Source organism: Pseudoliparis swirei, chromosome 1, assembly GCF_029220125.1.
Source record: "Pseudoliparis swirei isolate HS2019 ecotype Mariana Trench chromosome 1, NWPU_hadal_v1, whole genome shotgun sequence".
Lineage (NCBI taxonomy): Eukaryota > Metazoa > Chordata > Actinopteri > Perciformes > Liparidae > Pseudoliparis > Pseudoliparis swirei.
In genome coordinates, this window is record NC_079388.1 from 11,459,901 (window position 1) to 11,472,612 (window position 12,712).

Below are 12,712 nucleotides of genomic sequence, written 5' to 3' on the forward strand. Positions count from 1 at the left end.
CGGGACGACCGGGATTCAAACCCAGGGCCTTCTTGCTGTGAGGCGACAGTGCTAACCACTGAGCCACCGTGCTGCCCAGGCATGTGCACAGATAGACCCCTCGTGGTGCTCAAGCACCAGCCCTTTTGCCCTGGATGAGTAAAGTGCCCTTTTTGCTGGAGCCCACTTTTTTCATTCATCAGTATTTAAGAATAAAAGTTACTCTCTCTGTCATCAATTCCCCCCAAATGTGTTTTAATATCCGACGGGGCATTTATTTGAGTTCTTGTGAGAATTTCTCCCCGACATGCGTTTACTGACGTTAGTTATGTTTAGAGAATAGAGAGGGAGAGAGAGAGAAGAGAGACAGAAGAGAGAGAGAAAAGAGAGAGAAGAGAGAGAGAAGAGAGAGATAATTCTTATTCCGTTCTATTTAACGGGCTAGTCTAGGATTTGCGTGGCCAGACTGAAAAAAAAATCATAAGGCCTCTCTTGTTCAGAGGGCCGGGCCAAATGTGGAGGCGGGCCGTATCCGGCCTGCAGGCCTTAGTTTGAGGACCACTGCTCTTGGCTGTTGATGTCTATCAATATCGCTCATTTTGAAAATGACATAAGAGGGCAATACGGATCCGTATCAGACCAGCGAGGAGGGCAATATGTGGCTGGCATGACGACCCATTAGCCAATCAGAACGCTTGTAATGTTGTTGCTATATAATAATTCATCTTTATTCATAAAGAAAATGTAAGATAACTGCCCAAACCTGCCCAGATGAAACGCAGGTCGGACAGCATCATCAGTGTATTGTTGCTTATGCTTCAACAAAAAAAAGATGTTGCCATTGGGTGTCCTTTTTTTTGGTTTGAGCACCTGCCCCCCAAAATGTCTGTGCACGTGCCTGGTGCTGCCATAAAGTATAAAGTAAGTGGGTGGAACCACAAGTAAAGACAACATATCTGCACAACAGAAGGAGGAGTCTTAAAAAAGGACTAGCTTTGGCCTCAGACGGAACAACTATGAGACAGTGTTGCTCCAACAATGCCTCAGTTTGATTATTTGCTTAAATAATAAACATTATTGGATTGAACTCAGATTTTTTCGAGTGAATTCTTCAAACATTATGAGACACCAATATCTGTAAACTTGAGACTTTATCAACTGGCCCAGCCTGAGCTTCTTTTTGTCTGACAAGCACACACGGTAAGAATACCGATTGATTGCATAATCTCTTTTCATCTCTTCCTCCTCTTTCATCCTAACTCTTTTCTCCTTCATTCCTCTTCTGTACCCATGTCCTCTGACATCCTTCTATTCCCCTACGGGGTCTCTACACTGCTTTTTCTATTCCCCCTCCTTCTCTGCCTATTTCTGCCAATCCAACCAGATTCTACACACACATACATCCACTGTTGGATGCTTTCCTGTAGACATAAGTAGGAAGTAAGATACAACCTCTCCAGTCTTACTCTCACTTCTTAAAAGAAAAAAGGAAATATAAAAAAAGAAAAAGAAATGTAACAGAAAATAAGTGATGCATAATCCAAACGTGGGTGTGTGTCTTTGGAAACATCTGGAGTTCAGGGTTACAAACTCATGTTTGACCGCAAAGCTGTGTGTTTGTGTGTTTGTGTGTGTGTGTGTGTGTGTGTGTGTGAGAGAGAATCTAAAGCAATGAATACAATCATGAGCAACTGGTAGCAAGGATTTGAGGGAGGGGAAGGGGGGGGCTCAACTGGAGTCTCACAAGTGGGTTGGTCACCCAGAATCTGGAATCTGTGAACGGTCAGTGGGACTCAAAACACACAAAAATTCAAAATTCTATATATACACTACACAATATCAAGCTTATCTGAGAATATATATAGATATGATTTGTGTGTGTGTTTTCTTGTGCTGCACTGATAATGCAAGTGATATACAAAGTTACTGAGAGTGTGCAAGTGACAACTGAGGAAATTTGAGTGCACACATTCAACTGGGTCGATAATATGGTCGAACAATGGCAAAGGTATGTGAGCAGGTGTGCCCCAGACTATTCTATTCAATTCAGTTTATTTTAAAATGCCCAATATCACAAATTATGAGTTTGCTTTAACCCTACTTTAATGGATTCATTTTAATAACAGATACATTTGCGTACATATCATTTTACATGTATATAAATGCATATCAAATATGTTTACACTTGAATAAAAAATCAAATGCAAAGTTATTTAACAAAATTTGAGGGAGTAGTTAGTGTTACAGTAGCAACGAGCCTTGTGAGGGCAACCTTAATGCTGATGTGGCACTGGGTGAAAATGAGTTTGACACCCTTACTCGAGGAAAGGAGTTTGCAGTTCTCTTAAAACACATTTCTTCATTTCCTCTCTTCTCGCATGGTTTCCTTGCATCTCTCCATGCATATGTGGTGTTAATCTTTTGGACTGATGATCTTTGACTCCATTTGCTGCACCTCCTGAGGTAGTTATCTAATTTTATGCTTCATTCTCTCATTCTACAGATGTCGACACCGGTTTCCAAGAAAACATTCAGCTTAAGAGTTACAGCCGCTATCGGCCTCATTGGCACCATTCTGGCTTTTGTGCTGTATTTTAAGGCACCATCTCATGTTTGCCCCCCTAGATTTGCTCAAGAGGAATATCGTCATCCACAAGAAAAGCCCATAGTCCTGGTGTGGTTCTGGCCTCTCGGTATACAGTTTGATTTCAAAATCTGCTCAACACACTTCCACATTGATAGTTGTGTTCTGACGGATAATAGATCCCTCTACAGTCAAGCAGAGGGAGTCATTTTCTTCCAGAAAGATATAGACAAGTATTTGCGAAACTTGCCGCAGGACCCCCGTCCAGCTTTTCAGAAGTGGATTTGGTTCCATGTCGAATCGCCGAAGAAGACAGCGACGCCACCGGGTCTGGACAACCTGTTCAACTTAACGCTGAGCTACAGAAGAGATGCTGACATCACCGTGAGGAATGAGCTCACGATCAGAAAGACAGAACTGAAAGAGGACTTTGTTCTGCCCAAGAAAGACAAACTAGTGTGTTGGATTGTCAGTAACAAAAACCCTAAAACTGGAACAGCTGTGAGAGAACAATATTATCGTAATCTATCCAAACACATCGAGATCCACATGTTTGGTAGAGCCTATGGAGGGCACATTTTGAGTTATGATGAATATTATTCAACCATTGCTAGCTGTAAGTTTTACCTCTCATTTGAGAACTCGATCCACAGAGACTACATCACAGAGAAGGTTAACGGGCCCCTGGTGGCGGGGACGGTCCCTGTAGTTTTGGGTCCGCCAAGAGAAAACTATGAGCAGTTCCTTCCTGCCGACGCCTTTATTCACGAAAATGATTTTCCTGATGCAAAGTCACTGGCAGACTTTCTGCTGCAAATGAATGACGAGGCGTATGGACGTTACTTTGAGTGGAGGAAGTTCTTCACAGCCACCCCTCATCTGCTGGCAACCAAGAATGAATTCATTTATCCTATCTGCCTCGCCTGTGACCACATATCAAGAGACAAGGATTTCCATGTAGTTCAGAACCTTTATGAGTGGTACTTTAGGGAACAGAATTGAGAATGTCATTTGATAGTGGCTCACACATGCAAATATTGTTGACTTTCTTGTATATTGTGTAGTTTAGTCTATCACACACAAGCGCATGCAGCTTTCTCGCTGACGATCTTGCACATGTAGATCCAGGTTCTGGATAGGACACGACAGAGATATGATACCACACCTGTTTAAGTTTCAGTGTATCACGTGCTATGTCGTTTCAAACATTGTGTTTGAGCTTATATAGGTGAGGGTGTTACGTGTCAGTGTTGTGCAAATAAATCTCATTTGAACCAGTTACTCCGACTGTTAGAAGTGGGACAAATAAATGCAAATTTTTCCGGGGTTGGAAGTTCAGCAGGGGGATCCGTGGACCAGGCGGGGAAGTACCGAACCCGCAATGTTAGTACTAAAACAGATTTAAGGAGACACCAGTTCCTTTTAACTAAAACAACAGGAAAGCAACCAGGCATCAATCAGGCCGGCCGACGGGGAGAGTGGCTGTAAGGTCAAATAAAAGAGTCGAGGCCATTGCTGGGACGATAAGCAGAGGGCCATGTGCGAAGAGAACAAGGGTCCTGCGTGGTCATCTTCGGCTCATCCGTCGCAGCACACTCCGGGGGCCAGTCCAAAGCAGCTCGGGGACCGGATTCGGCCCGCGGGCCGCCTATTGAAAAGCCCTGCCATACAGCAAAGGATAAACACCCTGTTTTATAAATAATGCGCACCAGGCACCAGCGGTGATTGAGAAGTGGGTATTCGCAATGCTGACTGAAAAATAAGTGGGTATACGCCGTATACCGGCGTATACCCTGGACTACACCACTGCATACTGATTCCTCACACACCTCCACTGACATTTTGTACTGAAGAGAGATATCGCTGCAACTGGTAGACCTCCGGCTCTCGGCCGAACCGTGGTTGGTTCCGGGACCGAGAGAGGGACTCGTAACTCTCGAGTCCTCGTCGCGGAGTTTGTCCTAAAAATAGAATATTGATAAGTCAGAGTGTCTCCCGCCAACCGCTCTGCGAGCCTTGTACCCTCGAGTGTGTTGGGGTGAGACCAGATAATTGAATACCCAGTGCTTCTCTCCGCGGAGATCGTTCCGACATCATCCGGGGTGTTGCGCGCCGAGCAGAGCATCCTCCGCTGTCGATGTGCACGCGCGTCACTCATCAGGCCCGAACGCACTGCAAAAACTCGGCCTCAAAAAAAAAGAAAAAAAAGTAATAAAATGAGGGAATATTACTTGAAATAAGCCAAATTATCTGCCAACAGAACAGGAAAATTTTACTTGCCAAGATTTCTTAAAACAAGTAAAAGTATCTAGCCTTGAAGAACCCACAAATATCTTAAAACTAGTGTAGCCAGATGAAAAACAAGTAAATTTGTCTTGATACAATGAAACAATTTAAGAATGATTTTCTTAATATGTAGGAAAATGTGCTTAAATTCAGCAAATACAAGTACCATCATCTTGCAATAAGGATATATGTTAGGCAATATATCTTAAAATAAGTAATGTTACACTAAAAACAAGTACATTCGTCTTGATACAATGAAAAATGTAAGAATTATTTTCTCAATATGTAGGCAAATGTGCTTAAAATCTGGAAATGAAAGTACCATCATCTTGCAATAAGGCTATATGTTAGGCAATACATCTTAAAATAAGTAATTTTACACTAAAACAAGTACATTTGTCTTGATACAATGACAAATTTAAGAATTGTTTTCTCAATATGTAGGAAAGTTTCCTTAAATTTAGCATCCAATGCTCATGCAATATTCTTGGAATATCATGAGATTTACAGAGAAAAATACCATAATATGCTTAAAATCAGTAATTTGACAATGTATATCATACTAGAAATGTGTAGTTCTTCTGTAAACCCAATGAAAAACACAGTACAACTGTATAATATATTATGGTACTTTATTGAAAAGTTCCAATTAACGGTGAACATACAAGACATGACAGTAAGTTTTGTAAAAACAACAGTTATATACTGTAAACTTTATTACAGTTACGGTATTTTATTACAAAGTTCAAAGGAAGTTGCTGGCAACTAAAGTCACCAGAATTCCTTTGCTAAAACATGGTACAGTGTATAACAATAGGTTGGCATAGATTTTACAGTCAACATTTGATTATTGTAAATTACAAATGGAAATATCTTAATAACACCTTTTGGAAAACAAGATACAAACCATCGTTGATGAAAACCTTAAGAAACTAACATTCTGTGAAAAACAGGTTGAACTGATCCACTCACATGTGTTGTATACTCACAAAGCATTGTTGAGATCTTGAAGAAAAAGGGTGTGGACATGAAGGATATCCCATGAATAAGCAAAAGATTAGCCACTTGCCCAGAGTTGATTAAGAGCAATGAGTCTCTGTGTCCAGGCTTGACTGAAGAGGGCACCCAGCATGGTAGAGTCTCACACGGACACAAAGTTCAGGAAGTTCTTCTTGAAAACTCGTATGTTGACATCAGGTGATCCTCTCTGCAGCCAAAAAAACAAAGCAAAGGCAAAGTTAGATTGATGCAGTGCTTGAGCATGATGCTGAAACAGATACACATTCACTGCCTTCTGATAAACTGAGCTCCAATGATAAAGTCACCTTTATAGTTAAACAATATTAATAAGTCAGGTTCAATGTTGAATAAGGACATATTTTAGCATAAAGGCATCATTACAATGTGTTACATGTCTGTAATCTTGCAGCCTACAGATGAGTCCACTCAGGCAATCAAGACCATCATCACGTTTCACGTGGTTCGGGTTTCCAACCAGGGTAACAGCCCATCCAATTAATTCCATCATTTAAAAACATGTTTGTATTTTTTTAAGATACACTAACATAAAACCTTTTGATGTACCCCTATAAGCAATAACACCATTTTTATTGCAAAAAAAGGATAAACTAGATTACAGTCGAGCCTGTTGTGGATTTGTATAACTGAAATACTCAGTGTACAATAGCTGATATATCTTCCTCCGCCTTACATTTAAATTGTTTTAATGAGACCCAGTGCAATTGCAAACAATGCCCTCCTGCATTTATCATTACATTTATAGTACATGTCACCTGTGTGCAAAGACAGAGTTGCAAACCTATTTAGGGTGGATTTGGGAAAGATAGTACACATGACGATATGCCATAGAATTAATTAAATGTTTCTGCTATACGTGGAACTAAATTTAAGGGGGATATCAGTTCAAACCACAAGAAAATTAATTGAGGATGATCAATTGAGGGAGGTTTGAGTTGTGCTTGCACCTATCATTTGCTATACTGAACTACATCACCGCTTACCTCGATTTAGCCTCGACAAGACTGGTGTCTGAGTCATTAGGTCCAGACTGAAGACAGGTGGGGACCGAATCTCCTGCAGACATGCCATGATGTTCAGGAAACTGGAACTTAAGGCAGGCGTAGTCATCATTACTGCTTGAAGACTCACAGGTCAATCGGTTGTCTGTGGGCTGACATGATTCTCTCTACAGCCAGAAAAAAGACAATTGAAAAGATTAACAATAATATAACTTTAAATAGCATTTACAACATGACAAAGTGGTTACAACAATAACAATTTATTCTGTTGTTAAATTAACACACTGAACTTAAAACCACTTACCACCGTTTATCCTTGACAACTTGTATCCGATCATGGGTCACACTAGTGGAACAGCAAAGAAGGTGTCGAGGTCCATGCTGGTAGTCGTAGTCACACCTAAAAAGAAAGAGTAAGGAGATAAAGGACAAGGGGAAGACGTACATCCTCTTCAGTAAAACCAAAATCATCTCAAGCATCAACTTTTGCTCTTTTCAATGCCAAGGTTGTAAATCAAAATGAAAAGGCTAGATTCACACAAGTGCCCCATGTTGTCGTCATCATAGCGGCCAAGGTTTGATTTCCGGTGGGCCCTTTGCTGCAGTTCCTCCCCTGTGGTGCTTGTGTGCATCTCTAACACAAATAAAGAAAAAACATCTTAAAAAATGTCATGCTTCTTGCATTTAAATGGATTATAATCTCACCGTGTTGCTGGGTGTCATTAAGGTCACGAAGTTGTTCCATCCAAATTGGATGACTGTCTGAAAGGTGGCAGGAGAAAATAATTAGCATTTTACGATAAACTAAATGTTCTTAATTATCTGTACATAAATGTAAACATCGACTCAAAGGACACTCTTTGGTGACGTCCTCATCTGATAATGTGGACGGTAAATGAAGATTTGATCATGAAACCATCCCCTCACTGGACAGCTCACGGAGCTTCTGAGGAGCTGTGAGCTGTCATGTCCGCCACAGCGCAGTTATAAGCGTCATGTTAACAACAGTCACGTGAACAGAGTCCCGACCACGTCAACAGCATCAAGTTAAGAGCGTCACGTTAACAGCAGTCCCGACGCAGTTTAAAGCGGTCACGTGAACAGACCTGTACAATAACGTGTCTGGTCACGTGACTGTCCGGACTGACCGCTCCGGTATATGTGAGCTTGTCTACACATGTCGCTCGATGGTGTTTTGAGCCCTCACCGGCGCCTTCCAGGCAGCCGCTGCCTGGAAGGCGCCGGAAGGTGGTCCCGCCCCCCAAAACTCTGATCCAATCAATGCGCTACCCCCACTTGGAGCGGAGCGCATATTCAAATCCACTTTTTGGAGCGCATTGCATATTCAAACCCGCGCATTTGGAGCCAAACCCACTTGGAGCGCATTTGGAGCGCATTTAACCCACTTGGTTCAACAATTTCAAAGGTACGTAGCTATTTTTGGGCCGGCTAATGTTGTGGTAATGTTATTTCAACCTGCTAGCTAGCAGATAGATGATGCTAATCTTAGCTGTGGTAATGTCATTTCTACCTGCTAGCGAGCTAAATCTGGTTAAAACATTAGGTAACAAAGTAAGATTAATTACTGCAGATTAATCACTGTATTTGAGTGATTGTTAATGGTTAGTGGTTATCTTTCAAATGATGCCTGTGAGGCACTTGACGTTGAGACTGGTTGACTTCCAGGCTGCTTTGGAATAAGGATACCTCTGAGGCAGCCACCAGTTTTTGGATAACTCTGAGGCATCATAGGTAGTGTTGACTACATTATATCAATAAATAACTACTTTAAAGACGTTCTAGACTTCTTTATATCAATCAAGAACTCCAGAAACACAGAGCCAAACTATTACACCCCAGTGTCAATAAGTGTTTCATTGTCACATTGGTATGTGCATCAAATCTGAATTTAATACTGTGTTCGTGTCATGATATGTCTTTCCCATTTTGTTAAGGCGAAGCCAAGGACCTGTGCTCCTCCGTGGTGCTCTGGCTGCCAGGAGCATCGAATTTAAAAGTGGCCATGCTGCGGCATCAGACCCCACTGTGGCCACAGGGAGCCAGCCACGGAGTTCAAGTAATTTGCAATATTCCACATCCTATATATGGCTCTGACAGGTTTAATAGACATTATTTATCCTGAATTTATGTTTTATCTTTCCCAGACAACAGCTCCAGCACTGCCAACCAGGTGAGGTCAAATGAGCAATTTGACCTCCTCACGCACACCTTGGGGCCAGGAATGGTAGAGGTGGTGGTGGATATTTTTAAAAAGTGTGTTGACACACACATTGAAAATATTAACAATTAGCAATTTGTTGTTTGTTGTGTTCATTAATTAAATATCTTCATGTTCTACATCACTGTGTATGTGTGAATTGGAAGTGTATTGAACTTGGCATCTTGATTTAACTAGTCTGATAATTTAGCTAGCTGGGCCTGAAATCGCATGGTGTAAATTACAGATCCGACATGTTAGGCATGTGGATTAAGGCAAATAGTCATGGTAACACAATATGTCAACACTAATTTCTACAGCTTCACATAAGGGTTTATTCCAGTAGAGTGTTACAAGTTAATGAAACCCCAACTTACATTAATTATTTTTTAAAAATGTATCGTCAGAGGACACACACATGATGGAGGAGACATGACTGATGGGGTGTGACATATTCTTTATTGAAAATAAAGGCCAAATACAACCCTCATACACACAGTAAAATGGTAAAAACAAAATTTCACACGCAAACAGCTTAGTTTACTAAGCACAAAGGATGGCAGAATTTAATACACTATAAATATTATCTAAATATTTTATTGGGGCAGTGTGGGACAGGTCGGAAAACTGGGGAAAGACTAGTTACGGGTTCGCTGTCTTCGCCTGCGCTTAAATGCCCCGTCGTGATGGACAGTTTGTATCTGCTGCTTGTTGTGGTCTGTCTTTGAATAGTTTGCAATCAGGTGGAGCAGTCCTCCTCCTGATCTCCTCCACCGTTATCTGGTATCTTTGTAAAAATAATTTCTGAGTCACACTCAAAGAAGGTTTCAATGTTTCAACAATATTATTCGTAACAATATTAGGATTTCATCTTCTTTACATACAGTACAGTATTGTACACATGTAATGTCTGTACATAGCCCTTCTGTCTTTACTGCCATCCCAACAGATGTTCCTATAACCCAAAACTGTGATGGGCTCTGGGGAAACCAGTCACATGGTGAAAAGGGACATTTTTGAGATTAGAGTGAAAATACTAGTAGGTCGAAACTCAGTATTTTGGTGAAATTGGGTTTTGATTCAATTATTATTCTATAACATGTCTATCATCCCTAAACATATCTACTTGTTTTCATTAATTGAATGTGTTAAAATGTGCTTTATTCAACCAGCCAGTCTATTTAGAACCCCTCTCTTTAAAGTTGTTTTTGTCAAAATTCTATTCCATGAAATCTAACTGATCAGCTGAGTTTGGGCAATCATAACATTTGAAACAGACAAATAATGAAAACATATTTGAAACAAGCTTGAAGTCAGCTTCCAAAAGGTCAAATTTCACCATGTGACTGGTTTTCCCAGATCCCATCACAAATGGTCTCAGCACTGTTACTACCACACTACCACTAAAAATATAAACCTGTCTTGAAGAAACCTATGCCTAGCTGTGCACTTCACCTTTTGCTCCGATGCCCTGAGCATGTCCTCAAAAGGCTGTGGACATTCTGAAATGCCGGCTGGGATGGGGCAGTAGGGCTTGGTGGAGCAGCAGGGCCGGATGGGGCAGGAAGGGTGGATGGAGCAGCAGGGCTAGATGGGGTTGGGGCTGGGCGTGGGCTCCACCAACCAGTGGTGACTGGTGGAAAATTGCGATCTTTGCAGATGGTCCTATAAAGTAACAAGAAGTAACCAAATTTGCTATATGAGGAGATGAACTAGTGTTGTAGTACTCGAGTCCAGATGGCAAGATAAAGAATAACTTACCACCTTTTGACACCTGCAGGGCCTTCCGCTTCCATCCTACTGTATAAAGACATTGCAAGGAACTAATAAGTATTTTTGGGAATTATTGAAGTCATTGTTAAATGTCAGTGTGTGAAAGAGACTTTTTAGTCATTAAAGTAGGTCTAGGTTGAACCTTACCTTCCTGGGCGCCATTTCTTCATGAACTGAAAGAGAAAGGCAATATGAGTGTGATTAGTATTATCACATAATGTTAGGCATATGCAATGTTAAAATAATCTGGCAGATTTATTCAATAGGCCTATCTGTATGAGGAGGCATGAGGACAATTTAACTAAGGGATATCAGTCTACAGTCAACCAGTCTCAACATCAAGTGCCTCACAGGCATCCAAAGCTAATTGGCTGCCTGAGAGCTAACCAGTGTTAGGAAGCAGCCTGGGAGTCAGCCCTCTTAATGTCCGTCTAGATGCCTTACAGGTATCTAAAACCAACTGGATGCCTGTGAGTTAACCTGTATACCAACGACTAGGCAGCCTGGCAGTCAACACTACCTATGATGCCTCAGAGTTATCCAAAAACTGGTGGCTGCCTCAGAGGTATCCTTATTCCAAAGCAGCCTGGAAGTCAACCAGTCTCAACGTCAAGTGCCTCACAGGCATCATTTGAAAGATAACCACTAACCATTAACAATCACTCAAATACAGTGATTAATCTGCAGTAATTAATCTTACTTTGTTACCTAATGTTTTAACCAGATTTAGCTCGCTAGCAGGTAGAAATGACATTACCACAGCTAAGATTAGCATCATCTATCTGCTAGCTAGCAGGTTGAAATAACATTACCACAACATTAGCCGGCCCAAAAATAGCTACGTACCTTTGAAATTGTTGAACCAAGTGGGTTAAATGCGCTCCAAATGCGCTCCAAGTGGGTTTGGCTCCAAATGCGCGGGTTTGAATATGCAATGCGCTCCAAAAAGTGGATTTGAATATGCGCTCCGCTCCAAGTGGGGGTAGCGCATTGATTGGATCAGAGTTTTGGGGGGCGGGACCACCTTCCGGCGCCTTCCAGGCAGCGGCTGCCTGGAAGGCGCCGGTGAGGGCTCAAAACACCATTGAGCACACAGCTCTGCTTGGAACCAGTTTCAAAGCACTTCAATAAAATGGTCGTTATTAGATGAAGTGTGTAGCACGTGACCCCTCAGGTGTCTTAACCCACCTGCCACAGTAAAGAACCTATAATACGAAAGTTAGCTACACATTGCCTGAGCTAACATGTGGTAAAGTAAGCTAATGTTGGTTCCTTCAACACAGAAACCGACAACCTACGTTACATCGACGATGTTAAAGAAACGTGAAGACACTTAACCATCAAATAGCTAAATTAACTTACTCTTGACGTCCAAGGCGACACAGAACTGCAGAACACCATGCCTCGAATTCAAAAGTAGCTACCCGCTAGCTCACACGAGGCTAGCTCAACTCCTCACCAGAGAGCCGAGTAGAAACCTCAAAGTGTCACTAACGTTGCCCGTTCAATACAACTTTTACTCTCTGAAATTAAATTAAGTTGGCATTCTTACCTCAAGAAGAGCTGTCATGTCAGGAAGCTGTTGTTCAATCTGTGGCGTTTCGTGAGTCACTGAAGCCGGAGAGCAGCGCGCCGCTCAAACTGCGGAGAAGAGGCGCGAAACCGGGTTCAACAGTTCAATCAGTGATCGTTGCTTTTTTTCTTTTGTTGACTGCTGTGATCAGTCTGATCACTGCACCTGGCCTCGCCTTTGAACTCTCTCTCTCTCTCTCTCTCTGTTCTCTTGTCTGTCTCTGGCTGTCTGTGCTGTTTTCTTCTCTAGTAACTAGATTA

The 12,712-nt window shown here is 41.7% G+C and overlaps 1 protein-coding gene and 2 long non-coding RNA genes across 6 annotated transcripts; 1 reads left to right on the forward strand and 2 right to left on the reverse strand.

Annotated features, from left to right (window-relative positions):
* The first annotated feature begins 2,482 nt into the window (after positions 1-2,482).
* LOC130198064 (4-galactosyl-N-acetylglucosaminide 3-alpha-L-fucosyltransferase 9-like) lies at positions 2,483-3,565 on the forward strand. Its single transcript, XM_056421124.1, has one exon. The coding sequence runs from the start codon at positions 2,483-2,485 to the stop codon at positions 3,563-3,565; it is 1,083 nt and encodes a 360-aa protein (XP_056277099.1).
* Positions 3,566-5,457: 1,892 nt separating this feature from the next.
* LOC130208236 (uncharacterized) lies at positions 5,458-12,446 on the reverse strand. 4 transcript variants are annotated; one of them, XR_008834397.1, is made up of 4 exons: positions 12,432-12,446; positions 7,193-7,650; positions 6,871-7,055; positions 5,458-6,056 (listed from the first exon to the last, which is right to left on the reverse strand). It is a non-coding gene; the product is annotated as an uncharacterized LOC130208236 (long non-coding RNA). The 4 variants fall into 4 exon arrangements; XR_008834398.1 differs by lacking the exon at positions 12,432-12,446 and having other exon boundaries at positions 7,193-7,522; positions 7,594-7,608; XR_008834400.1 differs by lacking the exon at positions 12,432-12,446 and having other exon boundaries at positions 7,193-7,288; positions 7,427-7,441.
* Positions 9,544-10,944, reverse strand: LOC130208364 (uncharacterized). The gene is made up of 2 exons (XR_008834408.1): positions 10,868-10,944; positions 9,544-10,771 (listed from the first exon to the last, which is right to left on the reverse strand). It is a non-coding gene; the product is annotated as an uncharacterized LOC130208364 (long non-coding RNA).
* Positions 12,447-12,712: the final 266 nt, after the last annotated feature.

Coding starts and splice junctions, on each gene's coding strand:
- LOC130198064 (XM_056421124.1), top strand. CDS start 2,483: ATGTCGACACCGGTTTCCAAGAAAACATTCAGCTTAAGAGTTACAGCC.